The 20,335-nt window shown below is 45.5% G+C and overlaps 1 protein-coding gene across 2 annotated transcripts in view; it reads left to right on the forward strand.

The window, feature by feature from the left end:
- The window catches only part of LOC139546419 (collagen alpha-1(IV) chain-like), a 91,789-nt gene extending 72,505 nt beyond the window's left edge, over window positions 1-19,284 (forward strand). For both annotated transcript variants that reach the window (XM_071354787.1, XM_071354786.1), the window contains 24 exons: window positions 1,769-1,960; window positions 2,221-2,389; window positions 2,491-2,583; window positions 3,390-3,592; window positions 3,686-4,118; window positions 4,293-4,382; window positions 4,489-4,641; window positions 5,276-5,374; window positions 5,614-5,703; window positions 5,820-5,959; window positions 6,202-6,328; window positions 6,568-6,648; window positions 6,809-6,907; window positions 7,177-7,413; window positions 8,559-8,692; window positions 8,828-8,900; window positions 13,885-13,956; window positions 14,159-14,287; window positions 14,449-14,547; window positions 14,728-14,940; window positions 16,693-16,870; window positions 17,530-17,644; window positions 18,041-18,213; window positions 18,330-19,284. In XM_071354787.1, coding sequence (XP_071210888.1) covers window positions 1,769-1,960; window positions 2,221-2,389; window positions 2,491-2,583; window positions 3,390-3,592; window positions 3,686-4,118; window positions 4,293-4,382; window positions 4,489-4,641; window positions 5,276-5,374; window positions 5,614-5,703; window positions 5,820-5,959; window positions 6,202-6,328; window positions 6,568-6,648; window positions 6,809-6,907; window positions 7,177-7,413; window positions 8,559-8,692; window positions 8,828-8,900; window positions 13,885-13,956; window positions 14,159-14,287; window positions 14,449-14,547; window positions 14,728-14,940; window positions 16,693-16,870; window positions 17,530-17,644; window positions 18,041-18,213; window positions 18,330-18,411 — 3,474 coding nt within the window. In that variant the 3' untranslated portion in view covers window positions 18,412-19,284. The remainder of the gene's footprint in view (window positions 1-1,768; window positions 1,961-2,220; window positions 2,390-2,490; window positions 2,584-3,389; window positions 3,593-3,685; window positions 4,119-4,292; window positions 4,383-4,488; window positions 4,642-5,275; window positions 5,375-5,613; window positions 5,704-5,819; window positions 5,960-6,201; window positions 6,329-6,567; window positions 6,649-6,808; window positions 6,908-7,176; window positions 7,414-8,558; window positions 8,693-8,827; window positions 8,901-13,884; window positions 13,957-14,158; window positions 14,288-14,448; window positions 14,548-14,727; window positions 14,941-16,692; window positions 16,871-17,529; window positions 17,645-18,040; window positions 18,214-18,329) is intronic.
- The last annotated feature ends 1,051 nt before the right edge of the window (window positions 19,285-20,335 follow it).

The raw sequence follows: 20,335 nt of genomic DNA on the forward strand, positions 1-20,335 counted from the left end.
CCATTATGGTGAACATGCTGCATCACTGTAGCTCCATAAAGACCATTATGGTGGACATGCTGCATCACTGTAGCTCCATGAAGACCATTATGGTGAACATGCTGCATCACTGTAGCTCCATAAAGACCATTATGGTGGACATGCTGCATCACTGTAGCTCCATAAAGACCATTATGGTGGACATGCTGCATCACTGTAGCTCCATAAAGACCATTATGGTGGACATGCTGCATCACTGTAGCTCCATAAAGACTATTATGGTGGACATGCTGCATCACTGTAGCTCCATAAAGACCATTATGGTGGACATGCTGCATCACTGTAGCTCCATAAAGACCATTATGGTGGACATGCTGCATCACTGTAGCTCCATAAAGACCATTATGGTGGACATGCTGCATCACTGTAGCTCCATAAAGACCATTATGGTGGACATGCTGCATCACTGTAGCTCCATAAAGACCATTATGGTGGACATGCTGCATCACTGTAGCTCCATAAAGACCATTATGGTGGACATGCTGCATCACTGTAGCTCCATGAAGACCATTATGGTGAACATGCTGCATCACTGTAGCTCCATAAAGACCATTATGGTGGACATGCTGCATCACTGTAGCTCCATAAAGACCATTATGGTGGACATGCTGCATCACTGTAGCTCCATAAAGACCATTATGGTGGACATGCTGCATCACTGTAGCTCCATAAAGACTATTATGGTGGACATGCTGCATCACTGTAGCTCCATAAAGACCATTATGGTGGACATGCTGCATCACTGTAGCTCCATAAAGACCATTATGGTGGACATGCTGCATCACTGTAGCTCCATAAAGACCATTATGGTGGACATGCTGCATCACTGTAGCTCCATAAATACCATTATGGTGGACATGCTGCATCACTGTAGCTCCATAAAGACCATTATGGTGGACATGCTGCATCACTGTAGCTCCATAAAGACCATTATGGTGGACATGCTGCATCACTGTAGCTCCATAAAGACCATTATGGTGGACATGCTGCATCACTGTAGCTCCATAAAGACCATTATGGTGGACATGCTGCATCACTGTAGCTCCATAAAGACCATTATGGTGGACATGCTGCATCACTGTAGCTCCATAAAGACCATTATGGTGGACATGCTGCATCACTGTAGCTCCATGAAGACCATTATGGTGGACATGCTGCATCACTGTAGCTCCATAAAGACCATTATGGTGGACATGCTGCATCACTGTAGCTCCATAAAGACCATTATGGTGGACATGCTGCATCACTGTAGCTCCATAAAGACCATTATGGTGGACATGCTGCATCACTGTAGCTCCATAAAGACCATTATGGTGGACATGCTGCATCACTGTAGCTCCATAAAGACCATTATGGTGGACATGCTGCATCACTGTAGCTCCATAAAGACCATTATGGTGGACATGCTGCATCACTGTAGCTCCATAACGACCATTATGGTGGACATGCTGCATCACTGTAGCTCCATAAAGACCATTATGGTGAACATGCTGCATCACTGTAGCTCCATAAAGACCATTATGGTGGACATGCTGCATCACTGTAGCTCCATAAAGACCATTATGGTGGACATGCTGCATCACTGTAGCTCCATGAAGACCATTATGGTGGACATGCTGCATCACTGGCCATCCACATGTCATTACTATGTACTGTATGTTTGTCCAGTAGTTTTCTTCCAATAAAATAGATTGTTGATTGACCCTGCTATTTCTTCTCCTCTCCCCAGGGTAATTCAGGTACTCCTGGGCTGGTAGGTGCTCCAGGAGCCCATGGTGAACCTGGCGACATCTACCTGGCTCCAGGGCTGAAGGGGGACAAAGGTCTGCCTGGTTTCGTTGGCACACAAGGTCTACCTGGTGTAGATGGACTGCCAGGGAAAGAAGGACTAGCAGGCCTGCCTGGATCCAAAGGAGAACCTGTATGTGTGTGTCAGTGCGTGTGTGTTTGTGTTTGTGTTTGTGTGTATGTATGTGTGTGTGTGTGTGTGTGTGTGTGTGTGTGTGTGTGTGTGTGTGTGTGTGTGTGTGTGTGTGTGTGTGTGTGTGTGTGTGTGTGTGTGTGTGTGTGTGTGTGTGTGTGTGTGCATGTTAGCGAGCACTAGAAGGCTCCTAAAACATGTGTTCAGACAGTGCTAAAATCAGTCAGTCATCCATCTCTATCTCTGATCTCTTCTTGCAGGCCAGAGAGGGCATCAAGGGGGACCGTGGTCTCGATGGGGACCCTGGTTTCTCTGGACCCCCAGGAGAGAGGGGTCCTCCTGGGGTACCAGGGTTTGGCCGGCCGGGGGAGCCTGGAGAAAAGGGTACATCTGGTCAACAAGGCCGACCTGGAATCCCTGGACAAGCAGGTGGGTACAGGCTACAGCTACAAACACACTCAAAAGAACACACACTTGTTAGGTAAAAGGAGCCTAAATGATGATGTGCACATGCTCTCTCTGCTTCTCAGGAGTGAAAGGTGAACCAGGTAAAGATGTGAGCTCACCTGGACCCCAGGGCTCCCCCGGACCTCGAGGACAATCTGGCATCCCTGGACTACAAGGTGAGGGTCAGCTTATTGGTATTGATCTGACATCCCTGGACTACAAGGTGAAGGTCAGCTTATTGGTATTGATCTGACATACCTGGACTACAAGGTGAGGGTCAGCTTATTGGTATTGATCTGACATCCCTGGACTACAAGGTGAGGGTCAGCTTATTGGTATTGATCTGACATCCCTGGACTACAAGGTGAGGGTCATCTTATTGGTATTGATCTGACATCCCTGGACTACAAGGTGAGGGTCAGCTTATTGGTATTGATCTGACATCCCTGGACTACAAGGTGAGGGTCAGCTTATTGGTATTGATCTGACATCCCTAGACTACAAGGTGAGGGTCAGCTTATTGGTATTGATCTGGCATCCCTGGACTACAAGGTGAAGGTCAGCTTATTGGTATTGATCTGACATCCCTGGACTACAAGGTGAGGGTCAGCTTATTGGTATTGATCTGACATCCCTGGACTACAAGGTGAGGGTCAGTTTATTGGTATTGATCTGACATCCCTGGACTACAAGGTGAGGGTCAGCTTATTGGTATTGATCTGACATACCTGGACTACAAGGTGAGGGTCAGCTTATCGGTATTGATCTGACATCCCTGGACTACAAGGTGAGGGTCAGCTTATTGGTATTGATCTGGCATCCCTGGACTACAAGGTGAGGGTCAGCTTATTGGTATTGATCTGACATCCCTGGACTACAAGGTGAAGGTCATCTTATCGGTATTGATCTGGTTTATGGTAGGCTATGGTCCTGCTTGGTCCTGCATAGTGCATCATGAACATCTTCTCCATCCTGACCCCAGGTGACAGAGGACTTCAGGGAGACCCTGGAATGCCAGGATTCCCCGGACAGAAAGGTGACTCAGGTGTACCCGGCATTGGATTCCCAGGACTATCCGGGCCTAAAGGGTACTCTGGAGCTCCAGGAGCCCCTGGGTTGCCAGGAGAGCCTGGGAGATCTGGACAGGATGGTTTCTCTGGAAAACCAGGCACACCTGGTCCAAAGGTGTGTGTTCCTATGCCTGTGTCTTTGCTTCACTTTCTATTTTTCAAACTCCATCAATCAAACAATCAACCAATCTTCTTCTGCCCTCTCTAGGGTGAGCCAGGTCGTGGTCTACCTGGTCCTAAAGGTTCTCAGGGCCCTCCCGGAGAGACAGGTTTCCATGGAGATAAAGGCAACGTTGGTCCAACTGGTTATCCTGGACAAGAGGGACACACAGGACCACCTGGAGCTCAGGGAATTCAAGGTGACCCTGGTCCCCCTGGTCAGCATGGTGGCACTGGACCCCCAGGACCCCCTGGAGCAGGAGAACCTGGGGCCCCTGGACCAATAGGACCCCCTGGAGAGCCAGGCCCCTTCGGTCATGACGGTGTGAAAGGAGATAAGGGTTTCCCTGGCTCTCCTGGTCTGGACATGCCCGGCCCCCAGGGAGAGAAGGGAGACTCAGGATTCCCTGGACTGTCTGGATCAAAAGGGTTGCCAGGAAGACCTGGCCCGGCTGGCAGAGACGGATTCCCCGGAGACCCAGGTGAGACAGATCTCAGAACAGTGGAGGAGGTCAGATTAAATTAACACTCATTGACTGGACTGGTCTGGGTTCATTTTCGTTGAATTTAATGAGAATTTGGTGACAACCTTTGTAATGTATAATCGCCAATATTTTCCTATTCTATTTATTTGTTGATGTGTGTGTGTTCCCCAGGCCTCAAGGGAGAGATGGGAGTCATGGGAACGCCTGGAACACCAGGATATCAGGGTTCTGCTGGGAGCCCTGGAACTTCTGGACAGAGAGGTGGGTAGAGTAGAACTGCTGCCGCTGTACTTCCAGACTACCCACCAGTGTGTTTTGCACCACTATACTATAGCATCTCAAACCCCTCATCTCTTCTCTCTCTCAGGCAACCCGGGTGTGTCTGGACCTAGGGGGGAGTTTGGTGAGCCTGGACCCAAAGGAGAGAGGGGAGAGCCGGGTCTGCAGGGTCCTCCTGGCAACATGAGTGAGCTGAACATGGAGCCCATGAAGGGAGAGAAAGGAGACAGCGGAGACCCAGGTATACAAAATGAACATGCCCCATACAACTGGGCTGTATCCTACATCATACTACACTGTATCCTACAGCACTGTATCCTACATCCTACTGCACTGTATCCTACATACTACTGCACTGTATCCTACATCCTACTGCACTGTATCCTACATACTACTGCACTGTATCCTACATCGTACTACACTGTATCCTACATCCTACTATATTGTATCCTACATCACTGTATCCTACATCCTACTGCACTGTATCCTACATCCTACTGCACTGTATCCTACAGCACTGTATCCTATATCCTACTGCACTGTATCCTATATCCTACTAAACTGTATCCCCCATCCTACTGCACTGTATCCTACATCCTACTGCACTGTATCCTACATCCTACTGCACTGTATCCTACAGCACTGTATCCTATATCCTACAGCACTGTATCCTATATCCTACAGCACTGTATCCTATATCCTACTGCACTGTATCCTACATCCTACTGCACAGTATCCTACATTATACTGCACTGTATCCTACATCCTACTGCACAGTATCCTACATTATACTGCACTGTATGTCTGTCAGGTGGTCTGTTTAAACAGGAACTGGGAATCGTTTAGGTACGCTAAATCCCACTTTTTCCCATTAGGTGACACTGGACACACCGGAGAGAAGGGTTATCCAGGACAGGCCGGAGTACCTGGTATGCCAGGAAAGGATGGAGAGCACGGTACACCTGGTCAACCAGGTTAGTCACCTATGTAGGCTTCGCCACACCCCTCTTTTTATTGTAAATGCCCCACACATAGAAAGGAATTAGAGTAATTTAATAGGATCTCAATGGTTACAAACCTGTATACTACCTGATATGAAATGATGTACTGGTCTTGCACAATGTATAATATGCTAGTGGATAGTATTTGGGACACAGTCAATGTGATGATTAAATGACACCCTCTTTTAAACGTTATGATTCTTGTTTCTCAGGTGAGAAAGGAGACACAGGTGTTCCTGGTGAGCCCGGCAGTACTGGGTATCCTGGAAACAAAGGAAGCATTGGAGAAATGGGATACCCAGGTAAGAAAACAACACACAATCCACTCACTGAGAGGAATCATCCTTTATATCGAACATCCGCTGTGGTGCTGATGGTTAGACTGGTTCTAACCGGATTCTCATGTATGGTTCTATAGGTTCTGTGGGTCTGAAGGGTGCTAAAGGCATTGTGGGCACAACGGGTCACCCAGGGTTCCGGGGTACAGAGGGGGTGAAAGGAGACAAGGGAACAGCCGGTTTGCCAGGTGTCGGAGTGCCAGGACCCCCTGGAGAGAAGGTAATTCAAAACCACTTTTAGTCTCCCTGAGAGCTGGCTCCATGAAAGTTTCACGCAACCAAGGTTTGTTGTTTGTGTCTTCATGGATGGTGCTAGCTAGCTTCAGTGTATCCTTTTTTTTCATTGCAATTGCGCCACTAACTGTCTCTCTTTTTCAATCAATACACTGTATCTACCACTTTCCCCTCATTTTCCCACTCTATTTCTCTCCCTCCATCCCTCTCTTTTTCTCTCTCTCTCAGGGTCAGTTGGGTCTGAATGGTTTCCCTGGTAATGCAGGAGAGAAGGGTCAGAAGGGAGGAATGGGAGTCCCCGGGATGCCAGGAACACCAGGAACCAAGGGAGACACTGGTTACATTGGTCACCCAGGTGAGGTTCCGGTCTCCATGGTGACAACTGCCCCTACTTTGACCTGACTGATTGATTGATTCAATTTGGAGTTTAAAAAAGACAAGACACGATTAGAATACATGTTGGCCAAGGGAATAACACTTGAAAGTATTATTTCCTATATCGACCAGGTATTCTCGATCATCTCACAAACCCAGAACATTACTTTTTGCTTGACAACCTCTAGTCTAACCGAAGGTGCGTGCTGTGTTGTGCAGGTCAGCCGGGTCAGCCAGGAGAGAAGGGTGTCGGTGGGCTGCCCGGGTCAACAGGAGAGCCAGGTCAAACAGGTCGACCAGGTAAAGAACACTTGGAGCACAGTAACAATGCCCCAGGTGCCATTGGTTCCTGTTAGTGCAGTATGACAGCTAGTCATGAAGCTTGGACTAATTTCCCACACTGTAGCTACTGCACCACAGCAGGTCGAGACACACACTCAGGTAACCTATTGTTTACCAGGTGAGCCTGGTCTGCAGGGTCCCCCAGGTCCGACCGGAGAGAAAGGAGAGTCAGGAGTGGACGGCATTCCTGGATCATCAGGAGACAGAGGAGACCAAGGTGAGTGACCTCTCCTGACCTTTAGGATACAGTCAGGAATGTTCATCAGCCTATAAACCACTTGTAAACCACATGCTTTTATGATCTGTGTTATATTTCTATTCGCCCAACTCTTGACTATGTCTCTAAATCAACTCATGCACTGTGCATCTAAACAGCTAACAAACAGCAGAGGCAGACCTTAAGAGTTTAGCAGGTGACGTTTTTACGTCAATGGCCTGGAGTTTGATCAATGGCCTGGAGTGTTTGTCTCTGTGTCCCTCCTATAGGTTTTCCTGGCAGAGGCTTCCCAGGAACGCCGGGGTCGTCTGGGTTTAAAGGTGATAAGGGCAGTCCAGGTTTCCCAGGTTCCCCTGGTATCCCGGGTATCCCAGGGACCAGGGGAGAGAAGGGTACGGCAGGCTTCCAGGGCTCCCTGGGCCAGCCAGGAGAACAGGGCCACCCAGGACCCGCCATGGAGGGGCCCAAAGGAGACCAAGGAGTGCCAGGAAAGCCTGGAGAACCAGGTACTGTATACTGCACACCTGACTCCTGCTTGATTGTACATTTTGATACATATCATCCTCTGGTTCTCATTCTCCTTCCTTTATCCTCCTCTTCTCATCCCCCTCTACCCCCCTCTCTCTCTCTCCATCATCCTCTTCTCATCCCCTCCATCCCTCTCTCCCTCCCTCCATCCTCCTCTTTTCATCCCCCTCTTTTCATCCCCCTCCATCCCTCTCTCTCTCTCTCCCTCCATCCTCCTCTTCTCATGCCTCTCCATCCTCCTCTTCTCATCCCCTTCTATTCCTCTCTCCCTCAATCCTCTTCTCGTCACCCCCACCATTCCTCTCTCCCTCCATCCACCTCTTCTCATCCAACTCCATCCCTTTCTCCTTCCATCCTCCTCTTCTCATCCCCCTCCATCCCTCTCTATCTCCCTCCATCCTCCTCTTCTCATCCCCTCCATCCTCCTCTTCTCATCTCCCTCCCTCCTTCCCTCTCTCCCTCATCCTCCTCTTCTCATCCCCTCCATCCCTCTCTCCCTCTATCCTCCTCAACTCATCCCCTTCTATACCTCTCTCCCTCAATCCTCTTCTCATCACCCCCACCATTCCTCTCTCCCTCCATCCTCCTCTTCTCATCCAACTCCATCCCTTTCTCCCTCCATCCTCCTCCTCTCATCCCCTCTCTCCCTCTATCCTCCTCAACTCATCCCCCTCCATTCCTCTCCCTCCATCCTCCTCTTCTCATCCAACTCCATCCCTTTCTCCCTCCATCCTCCTCTTTTCATCTCCCTCCCTCCATCCCTCTCTCCCTCTCTCCTCCTCAACTCATCCCCTTCTATTCCTCTCTCCCTCAATCCTCTTCTCATCACCCCCACCATTCCTCTCTCCCTCCATCCAACTCCATCCCTTTCTCCCTCCATCCCTCTCTCCCTCTATCCTCCTCAACTCATCCCCCTCCATCCTCCTCTTCTCATCCCCTCCATCCTCCTCTTCTCATCCCCTCCATCCCTCTCTCCCTCTATCCTCCTCAACTCATCCCCCTATTCCTCTCTTCCTCCATCCTCCTCTTCTCATCCCCTCCATCCCTCTCTCCCTCCATCCCCCTGTTCTCATCTCCCTCCCTCCCTCCCTCCATCCTCCTCTTCTTCTCCTCCTCTCTACAGGTACCAGTGGTGTTCCAGGTCCTGCTGGTGTTCCCGGCAGCGCGGGGGGGAAGGGAGACAAGGGAGATCAGGGTGGACAAGGAGTACAGGGCGAGCAGGGCTTAACGGGAGAACGAGGATACTCTGGACTTCCTGTAGGTCACTTCCTGTTTCTCACTGACTGATCCATTTGTGATGTCATGACAGTCTCATGACACGTGACTAGTGTCCACCATCTGACTTGTGTGTGTATGTGTGTGTGTGTGTGTGTGTGTTTGTGTGTGTTACAGGGGCAATCTGGCCTTCCAGGTGTTGATGGACTGAAGGGAGAGATGGGACTGCAGGGTGTGCCTGGTTTCCCAGGTGAGTGGTACATCTAATTTAGAAAAGGTTTCCCAGGTGAGTGGTACATCTAATTTAGACAAGGTTTCCCAGGTGAGTGGTGTAGATCATTTAGACAGTTTACAAAGTGTCCTTGCATCTTCTTACCAGAGGAGGCGGATGGGGGGGGGGGGGGGGGGGGTTATAGGAGGATGGGCTCATTGTAATGGCTGGAATGGAATAAATGGGACGTTATCATAATAGTGTTGGCCGCTGATTGGCTGAATACCTGGGGGGGCGGGGTTTTTGGAGTTGTCAACAAAGCAGCATGACAGAAATATGTTGCCAAGTTTTCGAACTACCAGTAGTTTCTTTGCAAAGATACAGTGGCTAGAAAAAATATGTGAACCCTTTGGAATTACCTGCATTTCTGCATAAATTGGTCATAAAATTTGATCTGGTCACAACAATAGACAAACACAGTCTGCTTAAACTAATAGCACACAAAAAATTATACGTTTTCATGTCTTTATTGAACACACCATGTAAACATTCACAGTGTAGGGTGGAAAAAGTATATGAACCCTTGCATTTAATAACTGTTTGACCCTCCTTTGGTGGCAATAAACTCAACCAAATGTTTTCTGTAGTTGCGGATCAGACCTGCACAACGGTCAGGAGGAATTTTGGACCATTCATCTTTACGAAACTGTTTCAGTTCAACAATATTCTTAGGATGTCTGGTGTGAACCGCTCTCGAGGTTGAGGTCAGGAAATACACTCCAGAAGTCGTATTTTCTTCTGTTGAAGCCATTCTGTTGTTGATTTACTTCTGTGTTTTGGGTCGTTGTCCTGTTGCATCACCCAACTTCTGTTGAGCTTCAATTGACAGACATATAGACTTACATTCTCCTGCAAAATGTCTTGATAAACTTGGGAATTCATTTTCCCGTCGATAATAGCAAGCTGTCCAGGCCCTGAGGCAGCAAAGCAGCCCCAAACCATGATGCTCCCTCCACAATACTTTATAGTGGGGATGAGGTTTTGATGTTGGTGTGCTGTGCCTTTTTTTCCCACATAGTGTTGTGTGTTTCTTCCAAACAACTCAACTTTAGTTTAATCTGTCCTCATAATATTTTGCCAGAAGCGCTGTGGAACATCCAGGTGCTCTTTTGCGAACTTCAGATGTGCAGCAATGTTTTTTTTGGACAGCAGTGGCAACTGTGCCTTTAAACAGCTTGGAGAATTCCTGAAAATGACATCATAGCTTTAGAAGCTTCTGATAGGCTAATTGACATCATTGGAGGTGTACCTGTGTATTTATTTCAAGGCCTACCTTCAAACTCAGTGCCTCTTTGCTTGACATTATGGGAAAATCAAAAGAAATCAGCCAAGACCTCAGAAAAAATAATTGTAGACCTCCACAAGTCTGCTTCATCCTTGGGAGTAATTTCCAAATGCCTGAAGGTACCACGTACATCTGTACAAACAATAGTACGCAAGTATATTAACACCATGGGACCACGCAGCCGTCATACCGCTCAGGAAGGAGACGCGTATGATGTCTCCTAGAGATGAACGTACTTTGGTGTGAAAAGTGCAAATCAATCCCAGAACAACAGCAAAGGACCTTGTGAAGATGCTGGAGGAAACGGGTACAAAAGTATCTATATCCACAGTAAAACGAGTCCTATATCGTCATAACCTAAAAGGACGGTCAGCAAGGAAGAATCCACTGCTCCAAAACCGCCATAAAAAAGCCACAGACTACGGTGTTCAACTGCACAAGGGGACAAAGATCGTACTTTTTGGAGAAAAAAAGCCCTGACCTCAATCCTATAGAATATAAAAAAATTGTGGGCAGAACTGAAAAAGCGTGTGCAAGCAAGGAGGCCTACAAACCTGACTTAGTTACACTAGCTCTGTCAGGAGGAATGGACCAAAATTCACCCAACTTGTTGTGGAAGGCTACCCGAAACATTTGACCGAAGTTAAACAATTTAAAGTCAATGCTACCAAATACAAATTGAGTGTGTGTAAAGTTCTGACCCACTGGGTGTCATGTCCTGACCATAGAGAGTCCTTATTTTCTATGGTGGAGTAGGTCAGGGTGTGACTGGGGGGTTAGTCTAGTTTATTATTTCCATGTGGGTGTTCTAGTTTTCATGTTTCTATGTTGGTGATTTGTATGATTCCCAATTAGAGGCAGCTGGTAATCGTTGTCTCTAATTGGGGATCATATTTAAGTAGTGTTTGTTCCCACCTGTGTTTGTGGGATATTGTATTTTGAGTAAGTGTATGTAGCACCTCTGTAGTCACGGTTCGTTGTTCGTTTATTGTTTTTGTTAAGTTTCACTACTAATAAATTATGTGGAACTCAACATTCGCTGCGCCTTGGTCCATTTCTACAAACGATCGTGACACTGGGAATGTGATGAAAACAATAATAGCTGAAATAAATCATACTCCCTACTATTATTCTGACATTTCACATTCTTAAAAAAAAGTGGTGATCCTAACTGACCAAAGACAGGGAATTTTTACTAGGATTAAATGTCAGGAATTGTGAAAAGCTGAGTTTAAATGTATTTGGCTAAAGTGTATGTAAACTTCCGACTTCAACTGTAGATGTTCGGTTTATCAGGTCACAGGCTCCCATGACTGTTATGATTATTTATATACAAGTTAATTACAATTAGCTTTTTGCTTTATCCCCAGCTGTACCTGATAGAGCAGTTCTAGTCTCGCGTACTGAAATAAGTCGTCTGACGCGTGTGAGGCTCATTGTGAGGGAGACTAGAGCAAACCCAGAAGTTCTGACTGAGTCCACATTTAAGTACCCCCAGGACAGTCCATTTACGTTGTGCTGTTATAATTTCAGTTATGAAATCCTGTGATTTCATTGGGGCAGTTCCCCATAGCTGGCAAAACAATCCAAGCAAATGTTCGCACGGCCTATGCGCTCCCGGAGCGGCCGCTGAACAGCTTGTTTTTAATAATATATTTTTGAAAAAGAAAAACGTACACATTTCCTGCACGTTTATGAGCATTTAAAACATTATTTTATTTACACTACCAGTCAATAGTTTGGACACACCTACTCATTCAAGGACTTTTCTTCATTTTTTAAAACTATTTTCTACATTGTAGAATAATAGTGAAGACATCAAAACTATGAAATAATGCATATAGAATCATGTAGTAACCAAAAAAGTGTTAAACAAAACAAAATATATTTTAAATTTTTGATTCTTCAAGTTAGCCACCCTTTGCCATGATGACAGCTTTGCACACTCTTGACATTCTCTCAACCAGCTTCACCTGAAATGCAGTCTTGAAGGAATTCCCACATATGCTGAGCATTTGTTGGCTGATTTTCTCACTCTGTGGTCCAACTCATCCCAAACCATCTATATTGGGTTGAGGTCGGGTGATTTTGGAGGCCAGGTCATCTGATGCAGCACTCCATCACTCTCCTTCTTGGTCAAATAGGCCTTACACAACCTGGAGGTGTTGGGTCATTGTCCTGTTGAAAAACAAATTATAGTCTAACTAAGCGCAAACCAGATGGGATGGCATATCACTGCAGAATGCTGTGGTAGCCATGCTGGTTAAGTGTGCCTTAAATTCTAAAGAAATTACTGCCAGTGTCACCAGCAAAGCACCCCCAGACCATCACAACTCCTCCTCCATGCTTCACGGTGGGAACCACACGTGCAGAGATCATCCGTTCACCTAAACAGTTGGAACCAAAAATCTCTAATTTGCACTCATGAGACCAAAGGACAAATTTCCACCGGTCTAATGTCCATTGCTTGTGTTTCTTGGCCCAAGCAAGTCTCTTCTTATTATTGGTGTCCTTTAGTAGTGGTTTCTTTGCAGCAATTTGACCAGGAAGGCCTGATTCTCGCAGTCTCCTCTGAACAGTTGATGTTGAGTTGTGTCTGTTACTTGAACTCTGTGAAGCATTTATTTGGGCTGCAATTTCTGAGGCCGGTAACTCTAATGAACTTATCCTCTGCAGCAGAGCTAACTCTGGGTCTTCCTTTCCTGTGGCGGTCCTCATGAGAGACAGTTTCATCATAGTGTTTGATGGCTTTTGCGACTGCACTTGATGAAACTTTAAAAGTTCTTGAAATTTTCTGACTGACTTTCATGTCTTAAAGTAATGATGGACTGTCGTTTCTCTTAGCTTATTTGAGCTGTTCTTGCCATAATATGGACTTGGTCTTTTACCAAATAGTGCTCTTCTGTATACCACCCCTTCCTTGTCACAACACAACTGATTTCCTCAAACACATTAAGAGGGAAAGAAATTCCACAAATTAACTTTTAACAAGGGACATCTGTTAATTGAAATGTATTCCAGGTGATTACCTCATGAAGCTGGTTGAGAGATTTCCAAGAGTGTGCAAAGCTGTCATCAAGGCAAAGGGAGGCTACTTTAACACTTTTTTGGTTACTACATGATTCTATATGTGTTACTTCATAGTTTTGATGTCTTCAATATTATTCTACAATGTAGAAAATAGTAAAAATAAAGAAAAACCATTGAATGAGTAGATGTGTCCAAACTTTTGACTGGTACTGTATATATATACAAATAAATAAATAAACATTTGGGGGGACCAATCAGAAGTGGGGCACCGCCCCTAACGCCCCTAGGGTTGGCCGCCACTTTATCAAACACATCAAACATATGGAAACCACATGTTTTATTCCATTCTAGCCATTACAACAGGGTTTCCCAAAGTCGGTCTTCAGGACACCAAAGGGTGCACATTTTGATCAAGCTTTGATCATTTGAATCAGCTGTGTAGTGCTAGGGCAAAACACAAAACATGTACCCCTTGGGGTCCCGAGGACCGAGTTTGGGAAACGCTGCATTACAATGTCTTCCAATATCTTCCTATGTCTTCCCCACCAGTCTCCTCTGATTCTTACAATGTGTGCATGTGACCGTTGGTCTATGTGGTTCAGATGGTTTCATCAGGTGGATAAATCCAAAAGTTCCTCTCTTCTTCAGGGACAAAGGGTGAATTGGGTGTGTTTGGATTGAAAGGAGAGCTGGGAGACAGAGGATTCACAGGAACTAAAGGTGAGTGGAGAGACACAACATTAAACCAAATAGCCAGTAAACCAAATCACTGTGAGCTTCATAGCATCAAACACCTACTGTATAGTGGCCATTGAGTGCTGACATGTATATTCTGAATATATGCCATGTAGCAGACACTTTTACCCATATATGAATAATAATAAGATTTGGTAATTATCTGAATCGCCTTTCCTTGTTCCAGGTAATGATGGCCCCCCTGGTCCTCCTGGCCTCCACACCTTCATCAAGGGAGAAAGCGGCTTCCCAGGTAGTCAGGGCCCTCAGGGGCCTGTGGGGCCCTCAGGTTTCCCTGGGCTGAAAGGACAGCAAGGTGAGAGTTCAAACCATCCTATCTACAATGAGCCGATATATTATGACCAAACATCAGCTCTGATCACCCCATAATATATGATCTCCATCCATTCTCGCTCTCCCTCTCTTTTTTTCTCTTTCTCTCTCCATCTCTCTCCTCCCTCACTCTCTGTCTCCCAGGTATGACAGGCATTCAGGGTATTAAAGGTGACGAGGGGAACCCTGGGATTAATGGTCTCCCCGGAGCCAAGGGAGAACCAGGCCTGCTTGGTCCCTCAGGTGAGAGTCACATCCTCTCTGTCCAGTTTATAGCCACACTGAAAAGGATACCACACTGTATGTAGAATAGAATACTGACTGATGTTCTATTGTTATCTGGAAGTGTGATTCTCAGACTGGGAACTAATGTTCCATTTGACCCTGACCTTCATCTTTGACCTTTGACCCTTGTCCCTATAGGACCGAGAGGGTATCCCGGACCCCCAGGACCTGATGGTGTTCCGGGTCAGGTAGGTCCTCCTGGCCCCTCCTCCATGGAGCATGGTTTCCTGGTAACCAGGCACAGCCAATCGGTGGAGGTTCCACAGTGTCCAGAGGGAACATCGCTGATCTATGATGGATACTCCCTACTCTACATCCAGGGCAATGAGCGTTCCCACGGACAGGACCTGGGTAAGAGAGAGAGAGAGCTAGGAAGAGAGATAGATGTTGTATCTAGCTTGTGATTCAATCAATCAATCAATGAAATGTATTTATGAAGCCCTTTTTACATCAGCTGATGTCACAAAGTGCTGTACAGAAACGCAGCCTAAAACCCCAAACAGCAAGCAATACAGGTGTAGAAGCACAGTGGCTAGGAAAAGCTCCCTAGAAAGGCCAGAACCTAGAAAGAAACCTAGAGAGGAACCAAGCTATGAGGGGTGGCCAGTCCTCTTCTGGCTGTGCCGGGTGGAGATTATAACAGAACATGGCTAAGATGTTCAAATGTTCATAAATGACCAGCAGGGTGAAATACTAATAATCACAGTGGTTGTCGAGGGTGCAACAGGTCAGCACCTCAGGAGTAAATGTCATTTGGCTTTTCATAGCCGATCATTCAGAGTATCTCTACCGCTCCTGCTGTCTCTAGAGAGTTGAAAACAGCAGGTCTGGGACAGGTAGCACGTCTGGTGAACAGGTCAGGGTTCCATAGCCTCAGGCAGAACAGTTGAAACTGGAACAGCAGCACGACCAGGTGGACTGGGGACAGCAAGGAGTCATCAGGCCAGGTAGTCCTGAGGCATGGTCCCAGGGCTCAGGTCCTCCGAGAGAGAGAAAGACAGAAAAAAAGAGAGAAAGAAAGAAGGAAAGAGAGAAAGAGAGAGAGAATTAGAGAGAGCATGGCCCTGTGGCCCTGTACACCCGGACAGGGCCAAACAGGCAGGATTTAACCCCACCCACTTTGCCAAAGCACAGCCCCCACACCACTAGAGCGATACCTTCAACCACCAACTTACCATCCTGAGACAAGGCAGAGTATAGCCCATGAAGATCTCCTCCACGGCATAAACCCAAGGGGGGCGCCAACCCGGACAGGAAGATCACATCAGTGACTCAACCCACTCAAGTGACGCACCCCTCCTAGGGACGGCATGGAAGAGCACCAGTAAGCCAGTGACTCATCCCCAATAATAAGGTTTGAGGCAGAGAATCCCAGTGGAGAAAGGGGAACCAGCCAGGCAGAGACAGCAAGGATGGTTCTTTGCTCCAGTGCCTTTCCGTTCACCTTCACACTCCTGGCCCAGACTACACTCAATCATAGGACCTACTGAAGAGATGAGTCTTCAATAAAGACTTAAAGGTCGAGACCGAGTCTGCGTCTCTCACATGGGTAGGCAGACCATTCCATAAAAATGGAGCTCTATAGGAGAAAGCCCTGCCTCCAGCTGTTTGCTTAGAAATTCTAGGGACAGTAAGGAGGCCTGCGTCTTGTGACCGTAGCGTACGTGTAGGTATGTATGGCAGGACCAAATCTGAAAGATAGGTAGGAGCAAGCCCATGTAATGCTTTGTAGGTTAGCAGTAAAACCTTGAAATCAGCCCTTGCCTTAACAGGAAGCCAGTGTAGAGAGGCTAGCACTGGAATAATATGATCACATTTTTTGGTTCTAGTCAAGATTCTAGCAGCCATGTTTAGCACTAACTGAAGTTTATTTAGTGCTTTATCCGGGCAGCCAGAAAGTAGAGCATTGCAGTAGCCTAACCTAGAAGTGACAAAAGCATGGATTATTTTTCTGCATAATTTTTGGACAGAAAGTTTCTGATTTTTGCAATGTTACGTAGATGGAAAAAAGCTGTCCTTGTAACAGTCTTGATATGTTCGTCAAAAGAGAGATCAGATCAGCATCACACATAACTACTTGTGTGTATCTCTGTCTGTGTGTAGGTACGGCTGGTAGCTGTCTGAGGAAGTTCAGTCCCATGCCCTTCCTCTTCTGTAACATCAACAACGTCTGTTACTTTGCCTCCCGTAACGACTACTCCTATTGGCTTACCTCCCCTGAGCCCATGCCAATGAACATGGACCCTATCACCGGCCAGGGCATCAGGCCCTTCATCAGCAGGTAGCTGTGTGTGTGTGTGTGTGTGTGGGGGGGTCCACTTCAATCAGTGTAGGTGAAAGGGAGGAGATGGGTTAAAGAAGAACTTTTAAGCCTTGAGACAATTGAGACATGGATTGTGTATGTGTGCCATTCAGAGGGTGAATGGGCAAGACAAAAGATGTAAGTGCCTTTGAATGGGGTATGGTAGTAGGTGCCAGGCGCACCGGTTTATGTCAAGAACTGCAACTCTGCTGGGATTTTCACACTCAACAGATTCCCGTGTGTATCAACAATGGTCCACCACCCAAACAACATGATTAATGCAACTGTGGGAAGCATTGGAGTCAACATGGGCCAGCATCCCTGTAGAATGCTTTCAAACCCTTGCCTCTGATGATTTGAGGTTGTTCTGAGGACAAAGGGGGTGCAAATCAATATTAGGAAGGTGTTTCTTATGTTTTGTACACTCAGTGTATGTTTCCGCTCTCACCTATATTTATATTATATTTAAGTCATTTAGCTGACGCTCTTATCCAGAGCGACTTACAAATTGGAAAGTTCATACTCACCTAGGATATATGTGTGTGGGTATGTTTGTAGGTGTATGTTTGTGTTGTGTGCATCCATGTAAGTGTATGTGCATGGATAGCATGTGTATTGACCTCTACCTATGCCAACAGGTGTTCTGTGTGTGAGGCTCCTGCCATGGTGATAGCAGTACACAGTCAGAATATCATGATCCCATCATGCCCCAATGGCTGGGACTCACTCTGGATTGGCTACTCCTTCGTCATGGTGAGAGAGACAAAACAAATATTACAACAACATGCCTGCTGTATCAGCACTTACCTTCTGTATCAGAACTTACCTTCTGTATCAGCACTTACCTTCTGTATCAGCACTTACCTTCTGTATCAGTACTTACCTTCTGTATCAGCACTTACCTTCTGTATCAGTACTTACCTTCTGTATCAGCACTTACCTTCTGTATCAGCACTTACCTTCTGTATCAGCACTTACCTTCTGTATCAGCAATTACCTTCTGTATCAGTACTTACCTTCTGTATCAGTACTTACCTTCTGTATCAGCACTTACCTTCTGTATCAGTAGCAGTACTCTCTCTATTTCCTTCCCTCTCTCTCTCTCTGTCTCCTCTCTGTCTCTCTCTCTCCGTCCTTCTCTCTGTGTAGCATACCAGTGCAGGTGCTGAGGGCTCTGGCCAGGCCCTGGCATCTCCTGGCTCCTGTCTAGAAGAGTTCCGGAGCGCTCCCTTCATCGAGTGTCACGGGCGTGGAACCTGCAACTACTACGCCAACTCCTACAGCTTCTGGCTGGCCGCCATCGAGGACGAGGAGATGTTTAGGTAAGCCAAGAACAACTCTCTTTCTCTCTCTCTCTCTCCCTCTATCTTTCCCTTTCTGGCTACCATAACTCTGACATGGTCTTGATTGATTGATGTCGTCTCACATCTGGTTCCAGGAAACCCGTGCCCACCACGCTAAAGGCAGGAAGTCTCCGGACTCACATTAGCCGTTGCCAGGTGTGCATGAAGAGGACATAGGCCTCGCCACTGACCTCTCTGTGACCCTTAACCTCCGACCACAACCCGTGACCCCACCCATCTATCCGCGGTGTGGCTTGACTTCTTGTTATTGATCAAAGGATGGTGCTATTTCACTGTGTGTGAGGGAGGAGTGGGACAGAGACACACAGACACACACACTTTGTGAAACAGAACAACAAAATACCCAGAGATCGCCGAAAGAGCAGATCACCCACCCACACCCCCCCCCACACACACACACACACACACACACACACACACACACACACACACACACACACACACACACACACACACACACACACACACACCGGAGACCAAGCCATAACACCAACCGGCCCTTCGCTCCATCATGCAGAACACTTTACTAACATTATCACAACGTTTCTCTAATGAATGGCGCCCAGTTTACGACTGCACTGAGTACACCCCCCCTCCCCATTTGTAAACTGGCGTCCATTTTGAAAGGGGGTGTTTGTGCAAGTCAGGTGCTATTGAATCTTATCTATTTGCCTTATTATTTTCACTCAATGCCACTGACTTTCAGCTCTGAGTTACAGTTATAGATATTGTTATTGTTCTTCACTTCTTTTATCTTTTTACTCTTTAAATAACACAGTACTAATTCAAGAATGGGAGTTACCACTGGCTACAGATGCTTGTCACAGTAAGAGATCACCATAGGTTAAGTGTTGCTAGCACACAGGTATAGTGATGGTTATGTTGTAAATATATTGCTTTTCTTTTTCCTACCTAATATAACAGCCACCATAATCTCTATTTCAATTTGTATTTTATTTATGAGATTTATGAGAATATGTAGAGCGGATTTGAGTTGCCAAAGAACCATAAACAATGTGACATATGAAAGTACAGTATGTTATTCTGGTCCAACCGGACCCAGGCACTTAAAGTTACAATACTGCGTTTAGCATTACATGTTACATTTAGCATTACATGTTACATTTAGCATTACATGTTACATTTAGCATTACATGTTACATTTAGCATTACATGTTACATTTAGCATTACATGTTACATTTAGCATTACATGTTACATTTAGCATTACATGTTACATTTAACATTACATGTTACATTTAACATTACATGTTACATTAAGCATTACATGTTACATTTAGCATTACATGTTACATTTAGCATTACATGTTACATTTAGCATTACATGTTACATTTAACATTACATGTTACATTTAGCATTACATGTTACATTTAACATTACATGTTACATTAAGCATTACATGTTACATTTAGCATTACATGTTACATTTAGCATTACATGTTACATTTAGCATTACATGTTACATTTAACATTACATGTTACATTTAGCATTACATGTTACATTTAACATTACATGTTACATTAAGCATTACATGTTACATTTAGCATTACATGTTACATTTAGCATTACATGTTACATTTAACATTACATGTTACATTTAGCATTACATGTTACATTTAACATTACATGTTACATTTAGCATTACATGTTACATTTAACATTACATGTTACATTTAGCATTACATGTTACATTTAGCATTACATGTTACATTTAGCATTACATGTTACATTTAGCATTACATGTTACATTTAACATTACATGTTACATTTAGCATTACATGTTACATTTAACATTACATGTTACATTTAGCATTACATGTTACATTTAGCATTACATGTTACATTTAGCATTACATGTTACATTTAGCATTACATGTTACATTTAGCATTACATGTTACATTTAGCATTACATGTTACATTTAGCATTACATGTTACATTTAGCATTACATGTTACATTTAGCATTACATGTTACATTTAGCATTACATGTTACATTTAACATTACATGTTACATTTAGCATTACATGTTACATTTAACATTACATGTTACATTTAAC

This window comes from Salvelinus alpinus, chromosome 20 (genome assembly GCF_045679555.1).
Source record: "Salvelinus alpinus chromosome 20, SLU_Salpinus.1, whole genome shotgun sequence".
NCBI lineage: Eukaryota > Metazoa > Chordata > Actinopteri > Salmoniformes > Salmonidae > Salvelinus > Salvelinus alpinus.